This window comes from Stegodyphus dumicola, chromosome X1, assembly GCF_044657685.1.
Source record: "Stegodyphus dumicola isolate Sdum_Otavi_A_Nest chromosome X1, ASM4465768v1".
NCBI classification, from domain to species: domain Eukaryota; kingdom Metazoa; phylum Arthropoda; class Arachnida; order Araneae; family Eresidae; genus Stegodyphus; species Stegodyphus dumicola.
The window spans coordinates 232,417,379-232,436,748 of record NC_140780.1 but is presented as its reverse complement, the minus strand read 5'-3'; the positions used below and the strand labels follow the sequence as shown (position 1 = coordinate 232,436,748).

At 32.8% G+C, this 19,370-nt stretch overlaps 1 protein-coding gene across 1 annotated transcript in view; it reads left to right on the top strand.

Moving 5' to 3' along the window:
• Septin2 (septin 2) overlaps positions 1 to 19,370 on the top strand; it is a 110,070-nt gene that overhangs the window by 81,837 nt on the left and 8,863 nt on the right. The window contains exons 8-10 of the mRNA XM_085807098.1: positions 316 to 412; positions 1,885 to 2,096; positions 11,457 to 11,546. Coding sequence (XP_085663224.1) covers positions 316 to 412; positions 1,885 to 2,096; positions 11,457 to 11,546 — 399 coding nt within the window. The remainder of the gene's footprint in view (positions 1 to 315; positions 413 to 1,884; positions 2,097 to 11,456; positions 11,547 to 19,370) is intronic.

Below are 19,370 nucleotides of genomic sequence, written 5' to 3'. Positions count from 1 at the left end.
ATTAAATCTTATTTTCTTGATTATAATTCCAAAATGACCTTTTAACTTTGCATACTTACTCATTTTCTTCCAATATACATCCAGCCTGAAATCTGATTGTGCAATATCTAGCAGGTATTTTCCATTGTAATGAATGAAAAAGCCATTCCTCTACAGAATTTTATGTCCCTAACCCTTGAGGAAGGTAAAGAAAAAACTTAAAACCTTTTCCTTAAATTATACATGTGCTGACAGCTGAGTTCTTTTGCCTATAAATTTTCAGTATGTGTGATATGGTTTGTATAAAAGTTTTAGGAATATTTCTGAAATTTTTAGGCTCTTCTACCATTTGCTGTCGTTGGTAGCACTGATTTTGTTCGAGTTGGTAATAAAGCAGTAAGAGGAAGGCAGTATCCATGGGGAACAGTAATTGGTAAGCAAACTACCTTTACATGAAAATTTTGATTGTTTTTCAGACAAGCAATTACTTTGTTAATGTAATTTTTTAGAGAAAAGTAGGCTGCATATTAATAAAATATTTGTATGAATTAAATTGCTAGTATGTTTTTGTATTCTAATTATTTGTAAGGTGTTTTGCGACAAATGTTAGATTAATTTTTTTTTTCAATGCAGTGACCACTGAGCAGCATGTTTATAGCTTTAAAAATATGTATAAATAAATAAAAAAACCCGCTAGTCTTCATCTACAGAAGTTGAGAACATCTCAAAAGATGTGCTTTTCACCATTCATCTGTTTAAATGAACAATTTGTTTTAAGAAATATGAGGATAATTTTATAGAATTTTTATACAATATTCTGATATAATTTACATTTTTTAAAAAATTATTGCTTAGTTTGAATTCTATTAAAATTCTTATAACTTCCAAGCATCATGAGTTATGTCCTGTTGCTGTTCTATTTATTTGTTGTAATTTACAGTCATTAGTCATTTTTCATTACATTTTATTTTCTTTTGTGTAAACTGCCATCTTTAGACTTGCACTTTTTGCGGAATATCTTTAATTAGGTTAGGAAAAGGAAATAAGGAAAAAGAATCGTCAAAGTTATTAATTCTATCTAAGCCAGAGAAATATTTGTGCTTAAGTAGCAAAATTATTATTATATACTAAAATTAAAATCGTCCAAAGTATTAAAAAAATTCTAAAGAAAAAGTTGAGAACCAGTAAGAAACAAAATTAAAACTTAAGAAATAGTCTAGGCCAAATGGCCTAAGCATTAAAACAGCCAGATTTAACTATTTTTGCTCTCAACTGGGATGGACAAATTTAGATTATATATAACCCAAACACATTGTGTTTCTGAATTTGGATATTAGTGTAAGAATGCTAGTTCAACATGAAGAAAGTTCTGAAAGCATAATGCCAAACAGATCTCAGCAAAGTCCTAGTATCCCTTTATGGAATTGGATCACTGTTTTGTATCATATTCAAGCAGTTTTCTTGGACTGCATATTGACATAGCAGCATCATTTCCCATCTGTTATAAGAGTGGAGTTGAGCTAGCACTAATGCACACATCAGAGCTCACGCTTAAAGTATGTCTTTTGCTTAAATTTGCATTTTGTATTTCCTGATAAGAAAAGTGTAGATTTTTTCACTAGCCCAGCATTCAGGTGGAACATTTTATGAAGTTATATGCCCTGTAGATGGTTGAAATTTCTTAAAGCATGCTCACAGCTATACATTTAATGTTTTTCTTTTATATTCTCTTAGTGATTATCATTTTTATTATTAAATACTAATTTCTGTAACTATTGCTATTCTGTTTATGCTAATTTCTGTAACTATTGATTTTTGATGTAAAAAGCAGTTACCAATAGGGTAATTTCACTGATGAATATATATTTTAAGGCTGTGGTTTCTTAATTATAAATAATCTTGTAGTTGAGAATGAAAACCATTGTGATTTTGTGAAGCTGCGTGAAATGCTAATCAGAACTAACATGGAGGACATGAGAGAACAGACTCACCAGAGGCATTATGAATTGTATAGAAGAATGCGTTTAGAGCAAATGGGTTTTTCTGATGTTGGAGCTGACAACAAGCCTATCAGTTTTCAAGAAACGTATGAACAAAAAAGACAGGAGCATCTTCAGGTAAATGAATGTCTATGCATAATCAATTGTTCAAATAATATTTTAAGGTTGAAAATTTGCTGCAGGTTTAAAGAAATTAGGAAGTTTTATGTTTTTCCATTTTAATGATAGCTCTGCAGTTGTGCTGTTAAAGAGTTAATCAATAATGATAACCTAGTGTAGTTTAACATTCATGTAAATTGTATGTTTCATTTACATTCACTATAACTGCAGCCAAGACATTAACATGCACTATTTCTGACAATCAGTCCTTCAAATCTTTGTAAGTTGCACTTTATGTTATTCATCTTTTTTATGTTTAGCAAAAGAAAGTTTACATTGATATCCCATCCAAAGTAAATTATCTTAATTGCATTGCTGTAATAAATTATGCTGTAAAACTAAAAGTTGTCAGGTGTTGCCTAAGGCCTGATAAACTCGTGTGTTGCATTGTAACATGTGATCTGTACTGCACTGGCAGAGAAAATTTAAAGAACTGTAGAGCTCACTAGAACTGTAGAAAGACTACAGAGTAATAGTCTTCTTGTCTTAAACTGTAGACAAACAAAGACAGAAGAATTGTGTAAATAGCTCTTTTATTTGAACACAAAGAAATAACAGTGACCCATCTTAAGTTTACACAAGCCAACACTTCTGGCTGAACTTAAATACGTAATGTTGAACTAATTCAAATGTACTAAATTATCCTAATCACTGACAGGGTAATTTAAAAGTGTAGGAAAGGCTGTGGTTTGTAGAAAGCTGGTGAAACAAGCCAAATGGCTAGAAAGTCTCCAGTGCCAGAGAATAATTTTGCTAATGGTCACGGTACAGCATGGCCTGGAATAGGCAGAACATGCTTGCGTAACCTTCACTTAAACAGCACTTCTTTCTCCCTCAATCTGAATAAATGCTCGCTATCTCAATAACATTCTGGCATAAAAAGCATGGGTGAAAAGAGAGTGATAGAAAGGTAACTGAACTTAAAATTAACTATTAGTTAAAAATAAAGAGATAAAACCTCACAGAACAACTACAAAAACTTATGTAACTTAAATGATTTTGTAGCTAAGAACATGGAACTTCACAAGATCTTTATTTCATCATGCCTGATATATCTTCAAAATGCAGAACTGCATATTTCTGGAAAAAGTAAATTTAAATAAAAACATAAATGTGTACAAAGGGTGGTATAGGAAAATTAGTGTTATAACGTGTTAGAGGTACATCAGAAATATTAATAAAATGTTTAGTCATCCTGACAAAAATACAAGTTTTGCAGCAATTTTTCATGCTGTATATTATATTGTTCGTGTGTTCTAGGGTAATAAAGTGTGTTCACCAAGAATAATGGCTTGAAGCTCCTGGAGTGTGCTAATAGGGGGCAGCAGTGGGGCAAGTCAATGTCCTATTGTAACCCGGGGTTCGTACAGTCCTTAATAATCCTTAAAAGTCCTTAAATTTTTTGGAATCGATTTTTGGCCCTTAAAAGTCCTTAATTTTGGCCAAAATCAGTAGAAGGTCCTTAATTTTAATCATCTGAAATTTCTGTCTGTTTTTTCGACTGCCATTTTGAGTGTGAATTAGCATTTTGGAGGAATATTTTTGGAGATTCACTGATGTATATTTGTTATCTTTTGAATGGGTTCATGGGTGTTAATTTGTTTCTATTTTTAATAATATAAATGACGGGATACTCGAGTTTCTAATCAAGAAGGGAAGCATAAGCATTCCGAAATTCATTTTTTGTAATAAAGAGCTCTTAAACAATTTTCGCTTTTGGGAATGTGAATTCTTTTATTAAACGGTTCTAAATTTGGCGACTTGTAAACATTTTGGCGATTTTAAAACCAGTTTCTATAGAAAGCTTTTAATTCCGAAATCAGAATTTTTCAACGATTTTTTTTAAAAAAACATCATTACTTTGATAAATTTGGTAATATATTGGAATAATGGTAATATATTGGAATTATATATAAAAAATAACATTAAAATAAAACATTTTTATTTTCCGCTGTCATATTATAAAGTTTCATTTGGCAACTTATTATACAATATTTTGAATCTGAAAAATAAACAAGGTATAATGCTGTAAAGCACAATTTACGAAACAACTCTTAGCAAAAGCAAAATTAACTATGTAATTAATTAAAAATATCTTCTTTTTAATTTTTTCATAGTAAGCATTTTTTCCATGTAATTGTCTCAGAATATTCAAAATTCTCAGTATATGCATATATAGTTTTATCTATAAAAGTAATGTTACACTTTTTCCCTTCTTTTTTTTCCAAAATATTACTGGCTTTTTGCTGTTACAGAATTGGTTATTTTTCTTTAGTATTTTTGACATTGCAGCTTGGAAAATTTAGAAGGATTTGAAGGCAAGATTTATAGACCCATGGTTCTAGAAGATTCGAGAAATATGTGACAAAGTGAAAAATGTCTCCATGGTATCAACGCGTAATGGATGTATTTTACAGAATGTTTGCGATGAATTTCTTACTTTTTGGAGGACGTCTGGAAGAACAATGAAGACATGATATTTGAGTGTTTTACTCCTGATACTAGAATCTTTTTTTTTAACTTGTTTATCTTCCCTTTATTTTCTCTACTTTTCACTAGACACAAGCATGGAAAATATCAAAAATGCCTCTAATCGTATTACTTGGGCAGGCATTATAGAAAGGAATTTTTTTATTAATAAAGAAATTGAAAATTTACAATTTAAAAATCCATCTAATATGTTTAAATGCATCATACACAGAGCTGCTGTGCATCATACACATTTTCCCATTTGATGCAATTTCTGTGGATCCTAAATTCGACTGCATAGTGCCTTTCTAAATTCTGCTTCCAATGCATTCTAAACGTTTTGCCATTTCTAGATTTTGTTGTTTGGTGTGTCACTAAATTCTAAAAATTCTGCCACATCAGCTCTGTAGCCGGCCTTTACCATATACAGTCAAAAGTCGTTAATCTGGACTCGTCGGGACTTCGGTGTATCGATTTTTCCGGATTATACATCATCAGTTTAAATCTGGTAAGATGGCATGCAGAAATTATAAAATAAAAAATATGAAACCGTAATTTATGAAATAAAGAACAATTATGATCTAAAGGGTATCAAAATTTACAAAAAAAAAAAAAGCTTAATATTTATTTGTTTACTTTACTTTCTTCGCTATCGGAAGCGAATTATAATGACGAGGAATTTGATTTAAATCATAAAGACAGAGTACATCCAAATGAAATACTACAATTAGTAAGGAATTATAAGCCGAATAAAATAAGAACATCTTCCTCTTAAGATGAGGATAGTGCTGACAGATCAACTTCCAATTCATTGCGCACCACGGCGTCCCCCTGCCGCAGAGCAGCGTGAAATTGATAAACAGATTTCGGAATGGTTAGATAAACAAAGGATATGCCTTTATCCATTTTTTTTTTGCAGCAATTCCACCTTTTGTTTAATGGACTTCGAAACATACTTTCGCTTTGTAGATCCTTTACATATTAGTAAATATATATCGGAAATTCTATTTGACATAATCGAAACTTCAAGCTTACTTTATAAAATTGGTCTAACAGTCTGCAAAAAATAATCAGCCGGATCCAATTCGATGATTAAGGTACAATGCAATCTGCAACATTAACTGAATTAGATCATTTTAGCTTAGCTTATACCGTCCGTTATACATTAAACACGCATGCGTAAACATATTTTGGGCATGCGCACACGCATATTTGTAGCCGTAAAGTTCTTACGTGCATGCGTCAACGAGACGCATGTGCAGAAAGTTTGTAGCTTTGATGTCCGGATTATAGATCATTCCAGATTATGGGTGTCCGAATTAACAACTTTTGACTGTATATAGTTCATATTTCTTCTGAGTTCCATATTACTAAAGAAATTAAATTATTCACTTTTTCTATACATTCTAAATGCATTTAGTGATTTTAGAAAAACAGAAATGAGAAATCCTTAATTAAATCCAAAAATTCTAAAATGAAAAAGAAACATGATGAAGAAAGAAACTGAATACATAAAGAAAATTATTCTTCAAAGATATGTGCAGTTATTATTATGTAAATTACGCAATTATTTATGATTTCAGCCTTTACTATAATTTTCCATTTCTGTTTCCTCATATGATAGAGTTAGTGAGCCAGATTAAATTAAAATTAAATTGTATAATTGTTTACCACTAGTCCACCTTTTTAGCTTGAATTGGACTATTCTTGTTTAATTACGTCACTGTTAGATATAATTGACTTTGTTAGCATCAGAACATGCCTTTATGTTTGTCCTAAGTTCTTTTCAAATAAGAGGCTTATTTAAACCTTTATCCGATATTATAGTTACTTTCAGACATAGTGATAATTTGCTTCAAGTCTCTCGGGGGTTTTGGACTATTTAACTTTTACCAGATCAAGTCAACCCTCATAGGTACATTGTGGAGAGGTTGACAAATTAGGAGATAAAGCACGCAGAAACTAGCGAGAGCATTGGTTTGCATATTGAGACAAATCTCTAATTATTGTTAGAAAAGATGCTTAAAGTGAAGGAAATCGGTATAAACTAGTCAAAATGTTTGGGAAGGTTTCAAATTAAAATGATGGATAAATATTTTGTTGTGTTGTTGTTACAAAACATAAATGTTTTGTAGCTTTCAATGCGTAATTATTCTAATACCGTTTAAGAATCAGTGTCATAAATAACATGCACTTTCAAATGTGAAATTTTATTAGATTTTGATTTTAATAGGGCATTTTTAACAAATATTGTTAAAAAATAAAATTTAATAGTCGCCATGTAAATCCATAATGACTACTGTTACCTATTTACCTAATTTATTTATTTATAACTAACTGCTTACCCTTAAAAATTATCTCTACATATTAAAGTGAGTTATTGCCGATCATTAATACTCACTGTGGTCAGAAGATAAAGCACAAAAATGTAGAAATTCAAGTAAAGCTTATTCTTTGCATTTAGTGAGACTTAATACAAAACAACTTATCACCTCTGGTGCTTTAATGGCTTATTGGAACCTGAAAGTATATTAACTGGGTTACAACCCCTGGAACTCTAAACAAAGCTATGACACTAACTGCATCAGAGCCTGACTAACTTTCAACACTTGCCAACCATACCTACATCATGCCTTTCAGGTTTGTTCAAATCAGCAGGTCTCTCTGTAGACAAGTATCAGCGGTAATAACATTCAGTCTTTTGTTATGAATGATGCTGATATGATACTTCTCATTTTAACTTATGCTATTTGACATAAAATCTACCTGCTATTTACTAAACCTCTAGACAAGCGGTCCTCAACCTTTTGGAGACTAACGTGTACCATCTGAATAAAAATTGAAAACCTGTAGTACCACCAAAGTACTACTACCACCACCACTTTTGAACGAAGCTCAGATAGAATAAATTTATGAGTGTTAGAAAAAAAACTCAATCAGGATGTTCGGGGTTTTAATTTTTGAAATAAATAGTTAAAAATACTTTACTTCTTTGTGTACCACCTATTTTTTCTTGCGTACCACCGGTGGAGAACCTCTGCTCTAGACTGACCAAGTATGTGACAAAATGAGACATAAAAAATCATCATAGAGCTAACTATTAGTAAAACGTAAATGTCACTTATTTTCTTTCAAATATGTCCAACCTATTATAAGTGTAAAATATTTAATGCTACTTGATAAACTGCATGAAGTTTATTTTATTCTCAAATTAATAATTATGTTAATTAATTTATGTTTGGTAATAATGCATACTACATAGGGATCTTTTTTATTTTTAGGATGGTATTAGAAAAGTGAAATTCAAGCATAGAATAATATTTTTAATTGAATTTAATCAGTTCCCATATGCTCATAGGTCCTTAATTTTTTTTCATGAATGGTCCTTAAAAGTACTTAATTTCCGTGTGCAGAAATGTGTACGAACCCTGGTATCCCAAATATGGTCCATGTAATTTAAATCTGGGAGATATGCAGGACCGTCTGTCCACTGGGTTCTTAAGCCCCTCAGATAATTGCAATAACAAGTGTTATCATTTATTTGGGGGAAATTACTACTGATTGCACCTTTAAACAGCTTGAAATAAGGGTAAAATACCTGATCTCTGTATGTTTCAGCTTTCATAATTACAGTAGTAAAAATGTGTTGGTCAGCACAACCATTTAAAATGCTGCCTAATCATACTATGATTGCTCCTTTCACGGACACTGTCAGGCTTATTTTATGTATTTTGCACCCTTCGGATTGTAACAGACTCGGAAACATTCTACGAACCAAAATGACTGATCAGTAAAATGTACTTTAAGCCAGTCCATGGTATTCAGTAATCTGCACAAATACACCTGGACACATTTTACGTCAGGAATTTCTTTGCATACAGCCCTCCTTTATGCAGCCATTCACTTACTGTGCATATACACTCTTCTTTTGCAAAAAAAAAAAAAAAAAAAAAAAGCGCCAAGAAAGACTTTTACGAATGTGAGAAAATTTAGTATGCAAAAACATCTTGATCGAACATGCAAATGATCAAAGTTTCAAGGCAAATGAACAGGAACTGCGATCATAGCGCACAATTCACAAAGTATAAAACTAGTAACAGAGGCGGAAATGTTATCTTTTTTTGTTGCTGCCATTGTAATTCTGTAAAGAAGCAGCTAAAGGTGACATTACGACGATATAGAAGACCTTACAGACAACTAAACGACTTCAAATGTTGTCGCATTGTAGGGTTGTGTGAAGCTGGGTGGTCATACTGAAAAATAGGCTGCCACCTGTAGCATATGGACACTCCTGTGCAAAGATTTCAGCAGCAATGGTTGCTACAAGGAAATTGCCATCAAAATGAAAGGCTCTGGAAGGCCAAGGATCACAAATGCGAGGCAAGATAGGATGATTGTTTGCCAGGCCCGAGCCGCTCCAACCGTATCAGTGCACTACAGCCACATCTATACCTCCCGTGGTACCGTCTACCATCTCATGAGGCTTGTCTGAGGCGGGGTTACGCTCACAGAGGCCTTTAAGACGTTAGCCTTTGACCCCCACAACATTGGCGGAGTCGTCTGGAGTGGTGTCGCAGCCGATCATCATGGCTGCTATCGGACTGGCATTGTGTAGTGTTTAGCGATGAATCCCGCTTCACTCTTGAAGCAGATGACCACCGTTTTGTGTCTGAAGAGGATGGAGCCAGCGGTCCCAATCAGCCTGTGTTTTACAAAGGCATACATCCATAACCCCTGGTGTGTAGGTGTGAGGTGCTATTTCTTATGATAGCAGGTCATCTTTAGTCATCCTCTGTACATCTTTAACAGCTCAACGATATGTTGATAACATTCTGCAGCCGGTTGCATTGCCCTTTATGGCACGTCATACTGGGGCCATTTTCCAACAAGATAATGCCAGGCCACATACCGCTCGCATATCTCTGGACTGTCTCCGTGAAGTTGATACTCTTTCTTGGCCAGCAAGGTCACCATACCTTTCACCAGTTGAGCATGTCTGGGGCATGGTAAGCTGCAAGATTCAGGCACCACAAAATATCACAGATCTGGAGTGACAACTGATGAATGCCTCGCAAAATGTGTCTCAGGATGACATTAGGAACCTCTACCACTCCTTGCCTCAACGAATTCAAGCATGCATTGCGGCCAGGATTGGTTCGACCAACTACTAATTTTAACACTCATTGGGTGATTGTGAGCTGTGAACAGGTACTACGAGCTTAATTTTTTAATCATTTTATTATCTGTGTATGAGCTATACGTAACCACTTCCTTCATGGTGCTTCAATTTTTTTGTAAAGGTATGTAGATGGTTAGATACCTGGAACTGCAGGAAAATCCTTTATAATTTGGACTGGCATTAGTTGCCTATTTCTTTTAACAGTTATTGCCAAATAATGATTCGGAGAATCTTGTGGCATGCTTTCTAGACCTGGCTGTATGCATACATCACCAGTGTCTTTAAGCACATTTTCACATTGTTGACTTGATACTTTTGGCTCCTTGTCAGTGTCTATAATGCCTGCATTCTCATGATACATGAAAAGCCTTAACGATCTGATCCACTTTCCATATATAAAAATTTTATCTTGCTTCTCACAGAATCCTTAAAATTGAATTTTGAAGTCCTGCCTTGCACTCCTTTCTGCATATGCCAAAAGAAAAGCATAAAAATATGCATATTCCATTGTAGGAAAGGTGAATCCAATTAAACTATGTGTTGACACTGTCCTTGAATTACTAAGCACCTTTCATTGCACTTCAATGAATATAATTAATGCAAAGTATCTTTTTATAACTGTCTTAATTTTTCCTTCCGCTGTATAAAAAAGTGAAGATAGGAAGCAATAAAACTATTTCATTTGTCACTGTGAATAATTGAAAAAAATCCATATAGGACATAATCGAGAGTATCTATGAACATGACATCTCTGTGAAATTTCTGTCCTGATCTACTATAAGTGGTATCATGAGATCAAAATACTAAGTGAAAGCACCGTATTCAATATTAACTAAACCCATACAGCTCACATATCAAAGCCGAGAACTTTCTGGTTGGTTGGACTAAACAGCAGTGCTAAATGAATTCATCCTACTGTTGTTGTGGATGGATCTATTTAATATCTTAGTAGATAACTAAATACGTTTGTGATCAAATTCTCGAGATCAAAGTGTCCCTTACTAGCTGTGCTAATGCCTGCTTATTTTATGGTAGTGAAAATACGTCACTTGACATACGACTATTGCCACATGACTGTATCTGTGTTTGTTACCTTGCTGTAATGTGACCCATCGAAGGGTAGTTAGTGTTAACGAATAAAAGTACTTTAAACTGGAACATGTTAGTGAGGGCACTTCATAATATTTGCAATTTGCTGCGCTGACTGTGTGTACAGACAAACAGCTGCACATAAATGTTTCCTAAGCTTTTGTTACTTTATATCTTTGAATTCATCGGGCAGTAAAATAAATATTTCCATTACATTAGATTTCAGTCATTTGAATGTGTAGGAAGTCTATGTTTGAGTTTGTTTCAATTTGCTGTTTCGTCCACATAAGCTTTTCGCCTCAGATTTTGCTTCAGATAAAATTTACTCTATATTTAAAACCTTTAGTCTGAAAAATTGCTGTATGTTTAAAGATAATTTTGTCAGATTTTATGCGGATATAGTTTGTAAATGACTTGACTGCATTAGTGTCTATTATTTAATGTTTCTGTGTATAATTTATAACTTAGAATTGGAATAAACAGCTAGTAAATTTTTATTTTTTGCAACATTAGAGATAAATTCTCATCATTACTGTTGAAAGTATTCAATTTTACTAACTATTAATTTTCATTTCTATTAGGAATTGCAGAGAAAGGAAGAAGAGATACGGCAGATGTTTGTTGAAAGGGTAAAAGAAAAAGAAACAGAACTGAAAGATGCAGAAAAAGAGGTTAGTTGTAGATTCTTATATTTGATAATTAAATACATATACAATCAAAAGTCTTTAATCCGGACTCGTCGGGACTTCGGCGATTCCGGATTATCGGTTTTGCTGGATTATAGATCATCAGTTAAAATCTGGTAAGATGGCATGCAGAAATTATAAAATTAAAAATATGAAACCGTAATTTATGAAATAAAGAGCAATTATGATGTAAAGGGTAATAAAATTTACAAAAAATAATATTTATTTGTGTACTTTATTAAACATTTCTTTCAATGCGCACATGCGTAAAGCATACATTACACATAGTCGAAATTAGAAAATTGCAACCAGAAAACTATTTGATGTTTATTCGTGATATTTATAAAGACGGGGAATTTGGTTTAAATCATATCAAAGACGGAGTACATCAAGATGAAATACTACATTTAGTAAGGAATTATAAGCCGAATTATAAACACATCTGCCTTGAAGATAAGGATAGTGCTGAAAAATCAACTTCCAATTCATTGCGGGCCACAACGTTTCCCCCCTCCGCAGAGCAGCATGAAATTGATAAACAGATTTTGGAATGGGTAGAGAAACAAAGGATATGCCTTTAATTCATTTTTTGCAGCAATTCCACTTTTTTTTTTTTTTTTTTTTTGATGGACATCGAAACATGCTTTCGCTTTGTAGATCCCTTGGCAGCTCCAGAATCGGAGAATTGAAGGAAATCGAAAGTTCAAGCCTACTTTTATAAAAGTGCTCTAACAGTCTGCAAAAAATAATAAGCCGGGTCCAATTCGAAGATTAAAGAACAAACAATCTGCAACATTAACTGAAATAGATAATTAGATAATTTTAGCTTAGCTTATACTGTCCGTTATATATTTAAATTTTGGAGGGCTGATTTACATGCTTTTATATCTTTATTTGTTACAATTTATTAAAAACATTAATTAATTTATATTTAAAAATTAATATAAAAGTTTTATGAATCGTCAGCTGTATGTTTTGTCCGTTATACATTAAATGCGCGCGCATGCGCACAAAGTTTTTGTAGCTTTGTGGTTCGGATTATGGATGTCTGGATTAAAGACTTTTGACTGTATCTGTTTTCAGTAAGGCTTATTGTGACTGTTACTGCAGTGGGCTGCATGTCAAATAGTTTACGTTTTCAAAGATTCATTAAATAAGAAATAATTTTATGTCAAATGATACCATATTTATTCAAATTAAAAACCACTGTTACATTTTAGAATAATTTAAGAAATAAAAATATAAGTGGATGTTTGTATTGCAGTAATTCTGAGAAAAGAATCCTAATTTTCTCCCTCCCTCCTTTCTGAAAAATTTCCTTAAAATAGAGCTTTGTTAGCTGTGGTCCAAGGCCGTTGCTACTGATACATTATTTCCTTCTTGTTGTAGGCCATATCAGTGACTTCTTTATTATATGCTAGTCTAAATTGGAATTGCTGAGCTAGATGCACTATTATAACTAGCTTGTTTGTTGTTGAAGTTTGAATATTTGCTCTGTATAGATGAGCACAGATGAAATAACAAAGCCAATGGTTGTGCTGACATTACAATTGTCAAATGAAGTGACATACTTCCCATGTCACTTTCAAAGAGGCAGAAAATCTTCATGGACTAGCTGAAAATAAAAATACTTCATAACCAAGACTGTAATGTTTCTGAATAAAGCAAGTATCTAACAATTAATGTTTGAACGGTAATGTTTGACGGAAATGTTTTGAATAAAGGAACTAATTAATTGCTAACATTTCAGAAGTGGGATTAACTAGAATTATTATGTAGGATTTAACAACGTATTGCCTTAATGTACATTAAGCCTAAACTGAATGTGGAAGCTCACCAAAACTGAAAGTAGAAAGGTACGTGAATTTATAAACTGTTTATGTTGTTATGTCCAAGTATTAAACGGAAAGAACTTAAGTATAATTATTGTATTATTATTTGAAAATTGAAGTCTAAGATGGCTTATTTGGCAAGAGGCAAGAAATGTGACTTAAAAGAACTTGCTTTGGAACTTGATGTAGATGTCCCTTCTGATATTAAAATTGCAGGCTTAAGGATATGATTTTGAATAGTAAGAACTATAACGAAGACTTTACTAAACAAATGCTAGATAGAATTATAAATGATCGTTTAGACAGGGAAAAGTTAGACATTTTAGAAAAAGAAAAACAAAGAATACTTGAAATGGAAATTTTAGAAAAAGATAAGCAAAGAGCATTTGAAATGGAAATTATAGAAACAGATAAGCAAAGAACTTTTGAACTTGAAAAATTTAAAATAGAAGCGGAAATCAGAAGTAGTAATGTAAATGATTCTGTTCCTTCTAATGTTAGTAAAAGTAATATTTGTGATATGAGTAAATTAATGCTTAAGTATGATTTGAATGAAAGTGATATAAGTTTTTATTTAGTTTTATTTGAGAGACAGGCATAAGGTATTGGGTTAGAAGAACGAAAGTGGGTTTCTCAGCTGTTGGGTCTATTGCCTTATGAAATAACTTAATTAATTGCCCGTGAATCAGGAGAAAAAGCTAACGACTATAAGCACGTTAAACAACTGCTACTGAGAAAATTTAAGTTAAGCCCTGAACAGTTTCGGCAAAAGTTCGTTGATAATATTAAAACGTTGCGAAATACGTAGAAGGACTACATGTTTGAATTAAAAAATTATTTTGAAGAGTGGCTTGCTGGATTTAAATGTAACAGATTTTGACTCTTTAAAACAACTTATTATTACGGATCAATTAAAGAAAAGGATCCCCGCTGCTATTCAAGACCATTTCATTGATGATTGGTCTAAATTCATTAATCCTGAAGAGTTGGCTGAAAAACTAAAAGATCATGAAAATATTTGGGAAGGGATAAAAGTACTTCAAGTAGAAAATAAAACTTTTAGGCATAATTCTAAGCCTAAATTTGGTTCTAAATTTTATGAAGGATCCTGTAATCAGTATTCAAGACACAGAAATGTTAATGATTCTATACAGACAGATGGTAATTTCAAAGTGGCTCTTAAAAACAGTTTTGATAGTAAATACAATCTGAGAGATAAATTTTATAAAATATACGAAAGAGGGAATATAATTCTGGCATCTGCAATGAAAACGGTGAGCCAAAATACTTCAATTGTAATGATTATTGAGATATAGTGACGGATTGTCCTCAACCTAAAAAAGAAATTATTTTCATGAAATGTAATGAAAAGGGTCATACTTTAAAAAAGTGCACGTCTAAGAGTTCAGACTTGACAAATGTTAAAAATAATTTATCCGTGGACCAGAATTCAGGTGTTTCACCACCTGTATATATAAAGTATGCTCGCATCAATAATGGAGAAGAAATTACTGCAATCATACAATAGTTCGTGCAGGTTCCAGTTCGTGTTTATTGAAACAGTCTGCGGCTAAGAAACTGAATCTTATAAAACCTGATGAGGAGGAATTGTTTGGCTTTGGGAATGAGAGTAAACCAGCCACTAGAACATTGGGAAAAGTAACTGTTAACTTAGAGATTGATAATGTGGAAGGAAAGGACGTTACAGTTCTAATTGTAGGAGATGAAACGCAACCATGCAACTTATTAGTTGGTCGAACATGGATTGATTTACCACATATTGCATACGCCAAGATAGGTAATACTCTGCACATACGCAATGCTAATGATTGCAAATTTTCACAGTTGCAAAATGATGGTAACACTCCGCGAATTAAACTGAAGGCTTCCCAAGAACTCAAATCGAAAGTAATATGGTTAATTTTGTGAAAGTTAAAACTGATGAAATAAGTAACGGTTATGTTTTAATAAGTGGATCGGAAGATGTGTTGGGCTCGTTATTGGAAGTAATACAGAAAGTTGAATTCACAAACTGTTAAATTTCTACTTCTTAGGATAGATGATCTTCTGGAATGTCTTAGTGAGTGTAAAGTTTTCACTACATTGGACTTTGCTCATGGATATTTACAGATTCCTTTAACTGAAGAACGAAACTGAAAACAGCTTTCATCACTCCAGATGATACTGGTCAATTTGAACATATGATCTTTGGTTTAGCTAATGCTCCTGCAGAATTTCAGAGACTTATGAATCAAGTTTTAGGTCCATTGCTTAATAAAGAAGTATTGTGCTATTTGGACGACATATTAATTCCATCTAAATCTTGGGAAGAAATGATGGTAAAACTTAGAAAAGTGTTTGATAGATTGAGGGAAGCAATGCTGACATTGAAACTGACAAAATGCGAATTTGGAAAAGATGGAGTATTTGGGATTTCTAATAAAATCAAATGATATGCAACCTGGACCAAGAAAAGTACGAGCCATATTAAACTTTCCTAAACCAACCAATGAACATGAAGTTAAACAATTTTTAGGTCTTGCAAGTTTCTTTAGAAGGTTTGTACCGAAATATGCAGAAAAAGCTGAGCTGCTGACAAGAAAGGAGGAATCATTTCGTTGGAATGAAGATCAGTAAGAAGCATTCAGTACTTTAAAAGATCATTTAACTAATGAACCAATACTAGCGTTATATAATCCGGAAGCAGAGACTGAAGTGCACACAGACTCGAGCAGCAAAGGGCTTGCAGGAATACTGTTGCAAAAAGGTGAAGATAGAAAGTAGCATTTAGTTTATTGTATAAGTAAAGGAACAACAGAAACAGAAAAGAATTATCATTCAAGCAAATTAGAATTAATGGCTATAGTTTGAACTTTGAGACAACTCTGACAATTTTTAATTGGAATCCGATTTACAGTAATTACAGACTGCCAAGCTTTAGTTTATTTAAATGCAAAGAAAACTTCAAATCCTCACAAAGCAAGGTGGAGTAATCTAATCCAGGAATACAATCTTGAAATAAAGCACAGACAAGGTAAAAAAGAATGAGTCACATAGATGCATTGAGCCGATCGTCAGTTGATCAGCAAGAAACTTTAGACTCTATAATTGAAAACAACTTGGAAGTTTGTATTACGCTAACGATAGATGAACAAATTCTTATGATTCAGCATTCAGATCCAGAATTATGCAAATTAATAGACATTTTAAAGAAAAAGATAAATGATAGAACAAATGCAGAGAAATATGTAACTGAAAATTACATCTTGAAGAATAATCGATTGTTTCGCAAAGTAAAAGACCAGAAAAAGGAGAAATTGTTATATGGCATACCTAAATCGATGAGAAAAGGTATTGTAGTAAAATTTCACGATCTTTTGGGACATTTTTTAGCAGGCAGAACTGTTGCCAAAATCAAGGAATCATACTGGTTTAAAGGAATGAAACGATATGTTATGCGTCACATTTCGATGTGTTTTAGAATGCTTAGTAAATAAAGTGCCTAGTGGTAAGAAACAAGAAGTACTGCATCCAATTAGATCTGGTAGAAGACTTTTTACAATTATATATATAGATCATTTAGGACCATTCGTAAAAAGTTCAAGAGGAAATACAGAATTATTTGTAATAATTGATAATTTTACAAGATTTACACTCTTATATCCTATGAAAAGTACTGCAACCAAGTATGTGTTAGTTGCATTGAAGAGTTTTGTAGATGATTTTGGGTTACCAGAAAAAATTATCAGCGATAGAGGAACATGTTTTACAGGGAAGGAATTTCGAGAGTACTGTCAAAATAATGGAATCAGTCATACACTCAATTCAACTCAACATTCAAGTGGTAATGGAATGGTGGAAAGAGCAAATCGAACAATTTTGGCTACGATTAAAACGAGTATGGAAAATTCGTATCAGAGAGACTGGGACAAAAAGATTAAGGAATGCGAAAGAAATATAAACAATATGATAAATAAGACTGCAAATAAAACTCCTTTCGAAATGCTTCACGGTTATTCACCAAAATTTAACGACGGATTGATGAGGATGATTACAGATGAAGACGTAAATGAATGGGAGAATCCAGTAATCTTACAGAATGAAGCTAGAAAGAGAATTGAAGATATGCAGATGAAAATGAAAGCAAATTATGACAAGAAGAAAAGCAATTCTTTAATATTCGAATGAGGAGAAATAGTAGTTATGAGAAGAGTACCTAAATCAACTGGAGAATCAACCAAAACACAACAAAAGTATCGAGGACCTTTGGTAGTTACAGAAGTTTTACCAAGTGATACCTGTAGAGTGACTCAATTAGAAGAGAAGCTGAAAGGACATTTCTTTAGGACGACAGCTCATGTGAGCCAGTTAAAGTCATGACAGTGTGAAGCTGAATCAGAAGAAGACGATGATGATGGTGATGACATTAGTGTTACTGGGGATAACGATAAACAACACGCCGCATATTACTAAAACTGCGACACGGAAAAAGAATAGAAAACAACGGTGAATCTATATGACAGTTAAAGACTTTCAAACTATAAACATTAATATTACAGATTTAATTTTTTTAAATATAAGTTCTTAATGTTCCGAGGTCGTAACTAAGTCAGGATGCCTGAATATAAACGCAACGTATTAATTTTATTTAAAATGTATTTTCCCGATTGGCAACAACATTTTTTTTAGAACGGTAATGATTTGAACTGTAATGTTTTTGAGCAGTGATGTTGACGGTAATGTTTCTGAATAAAGCAAGTATCTAACAGTTAATGTTTCATGGAAATGTTTTGAATAAAGGAACTAATTAATTGCTAACATATAGTATTCAAGACTAAATATGATCATTTTTACTGTCATTTTTAAATCCGCTTACATTTTCATCCCCTTATAAGAGAATTTTCAGCGTCTTGATGATTTTACTCAGAATTGTATACCTTAGAGAAACTGTATGTTTGTGATAACCATGATATGCAGTGTAACAGGAATTGGAGCATTCATTAAAAAATTTAGTCTTCTATACTTCTACTAGAATGTTCTTACCATTTCTTTTTAACATAGCTGCTCATAATGCTTCATGGCAGTTCGTAAACTTAAATATTGAACAGCTTTTGATTCCTCAGTATTGTTTTCTTCAGAAAAGCTCAAAATGTAAAATTTCTTTCTAATTCTGCCAAGCTGTGTGTGATTTCAAGAAGTTTTGAAATGTGAGTACTCAGTGTATGCTTGGCTTGAAGTCGACAATTCCTGTTACCATGCTACTCGTACTTTAGAAGTGAACGGTACATAAACAATAGAAAAGTATCTTAAAGTTGTATTTTCAATTTTTCAGGGTTGTAGCTGGCCCTCAGTTCATTTTTATAAATGAGAAGGCTCACCCACATAGGGCTAATCTGATGGATGATTTTTTGGAAAGTGAGAATATTAACCAGGCTTTAGTTTGAACAGTAGTGTAACTATTATGCTTTCAAATATTGTCAAAAATTTATTAGGAAGAGCTGGCTTTTCATACAAATAAAAAGCGAGGTAAAAATAATAAATATGTGTGTTATGATAAATGTCGTATGTAAATCAGTTTTCAAAAGAACATGCATTTGAAACTGAAATATACTGTTGTTTGAATAATCCTGTAATGAACTGAGCTTCGTAAAAAATGCAACTCATTTTACCAAATCATAAGTCAGAGAAGAAAATGTTGCAGGAGTTGCTTACCAAAGGCCTGCATCTTGTTATCTAAATCAACACTGTGCTAAAGCTCAAAGAACACTTCTGAGTGGCAAAAAATAGGCAGCTCCAGCATGTGAAAGAGCACTTGTATTCAAAATAATTCCTAAAACTCTCATTAGATGTAAATGCATGTGATCAAATAATAAGGAGGAAAGGCTTTTACTCGCACAGTGCTTCTTGCTGACTTGGTAATTAAAGCCATATTCGCTTATCATCAAAGCAGCAGTATGACAAAACTCCTGAGTGAGAA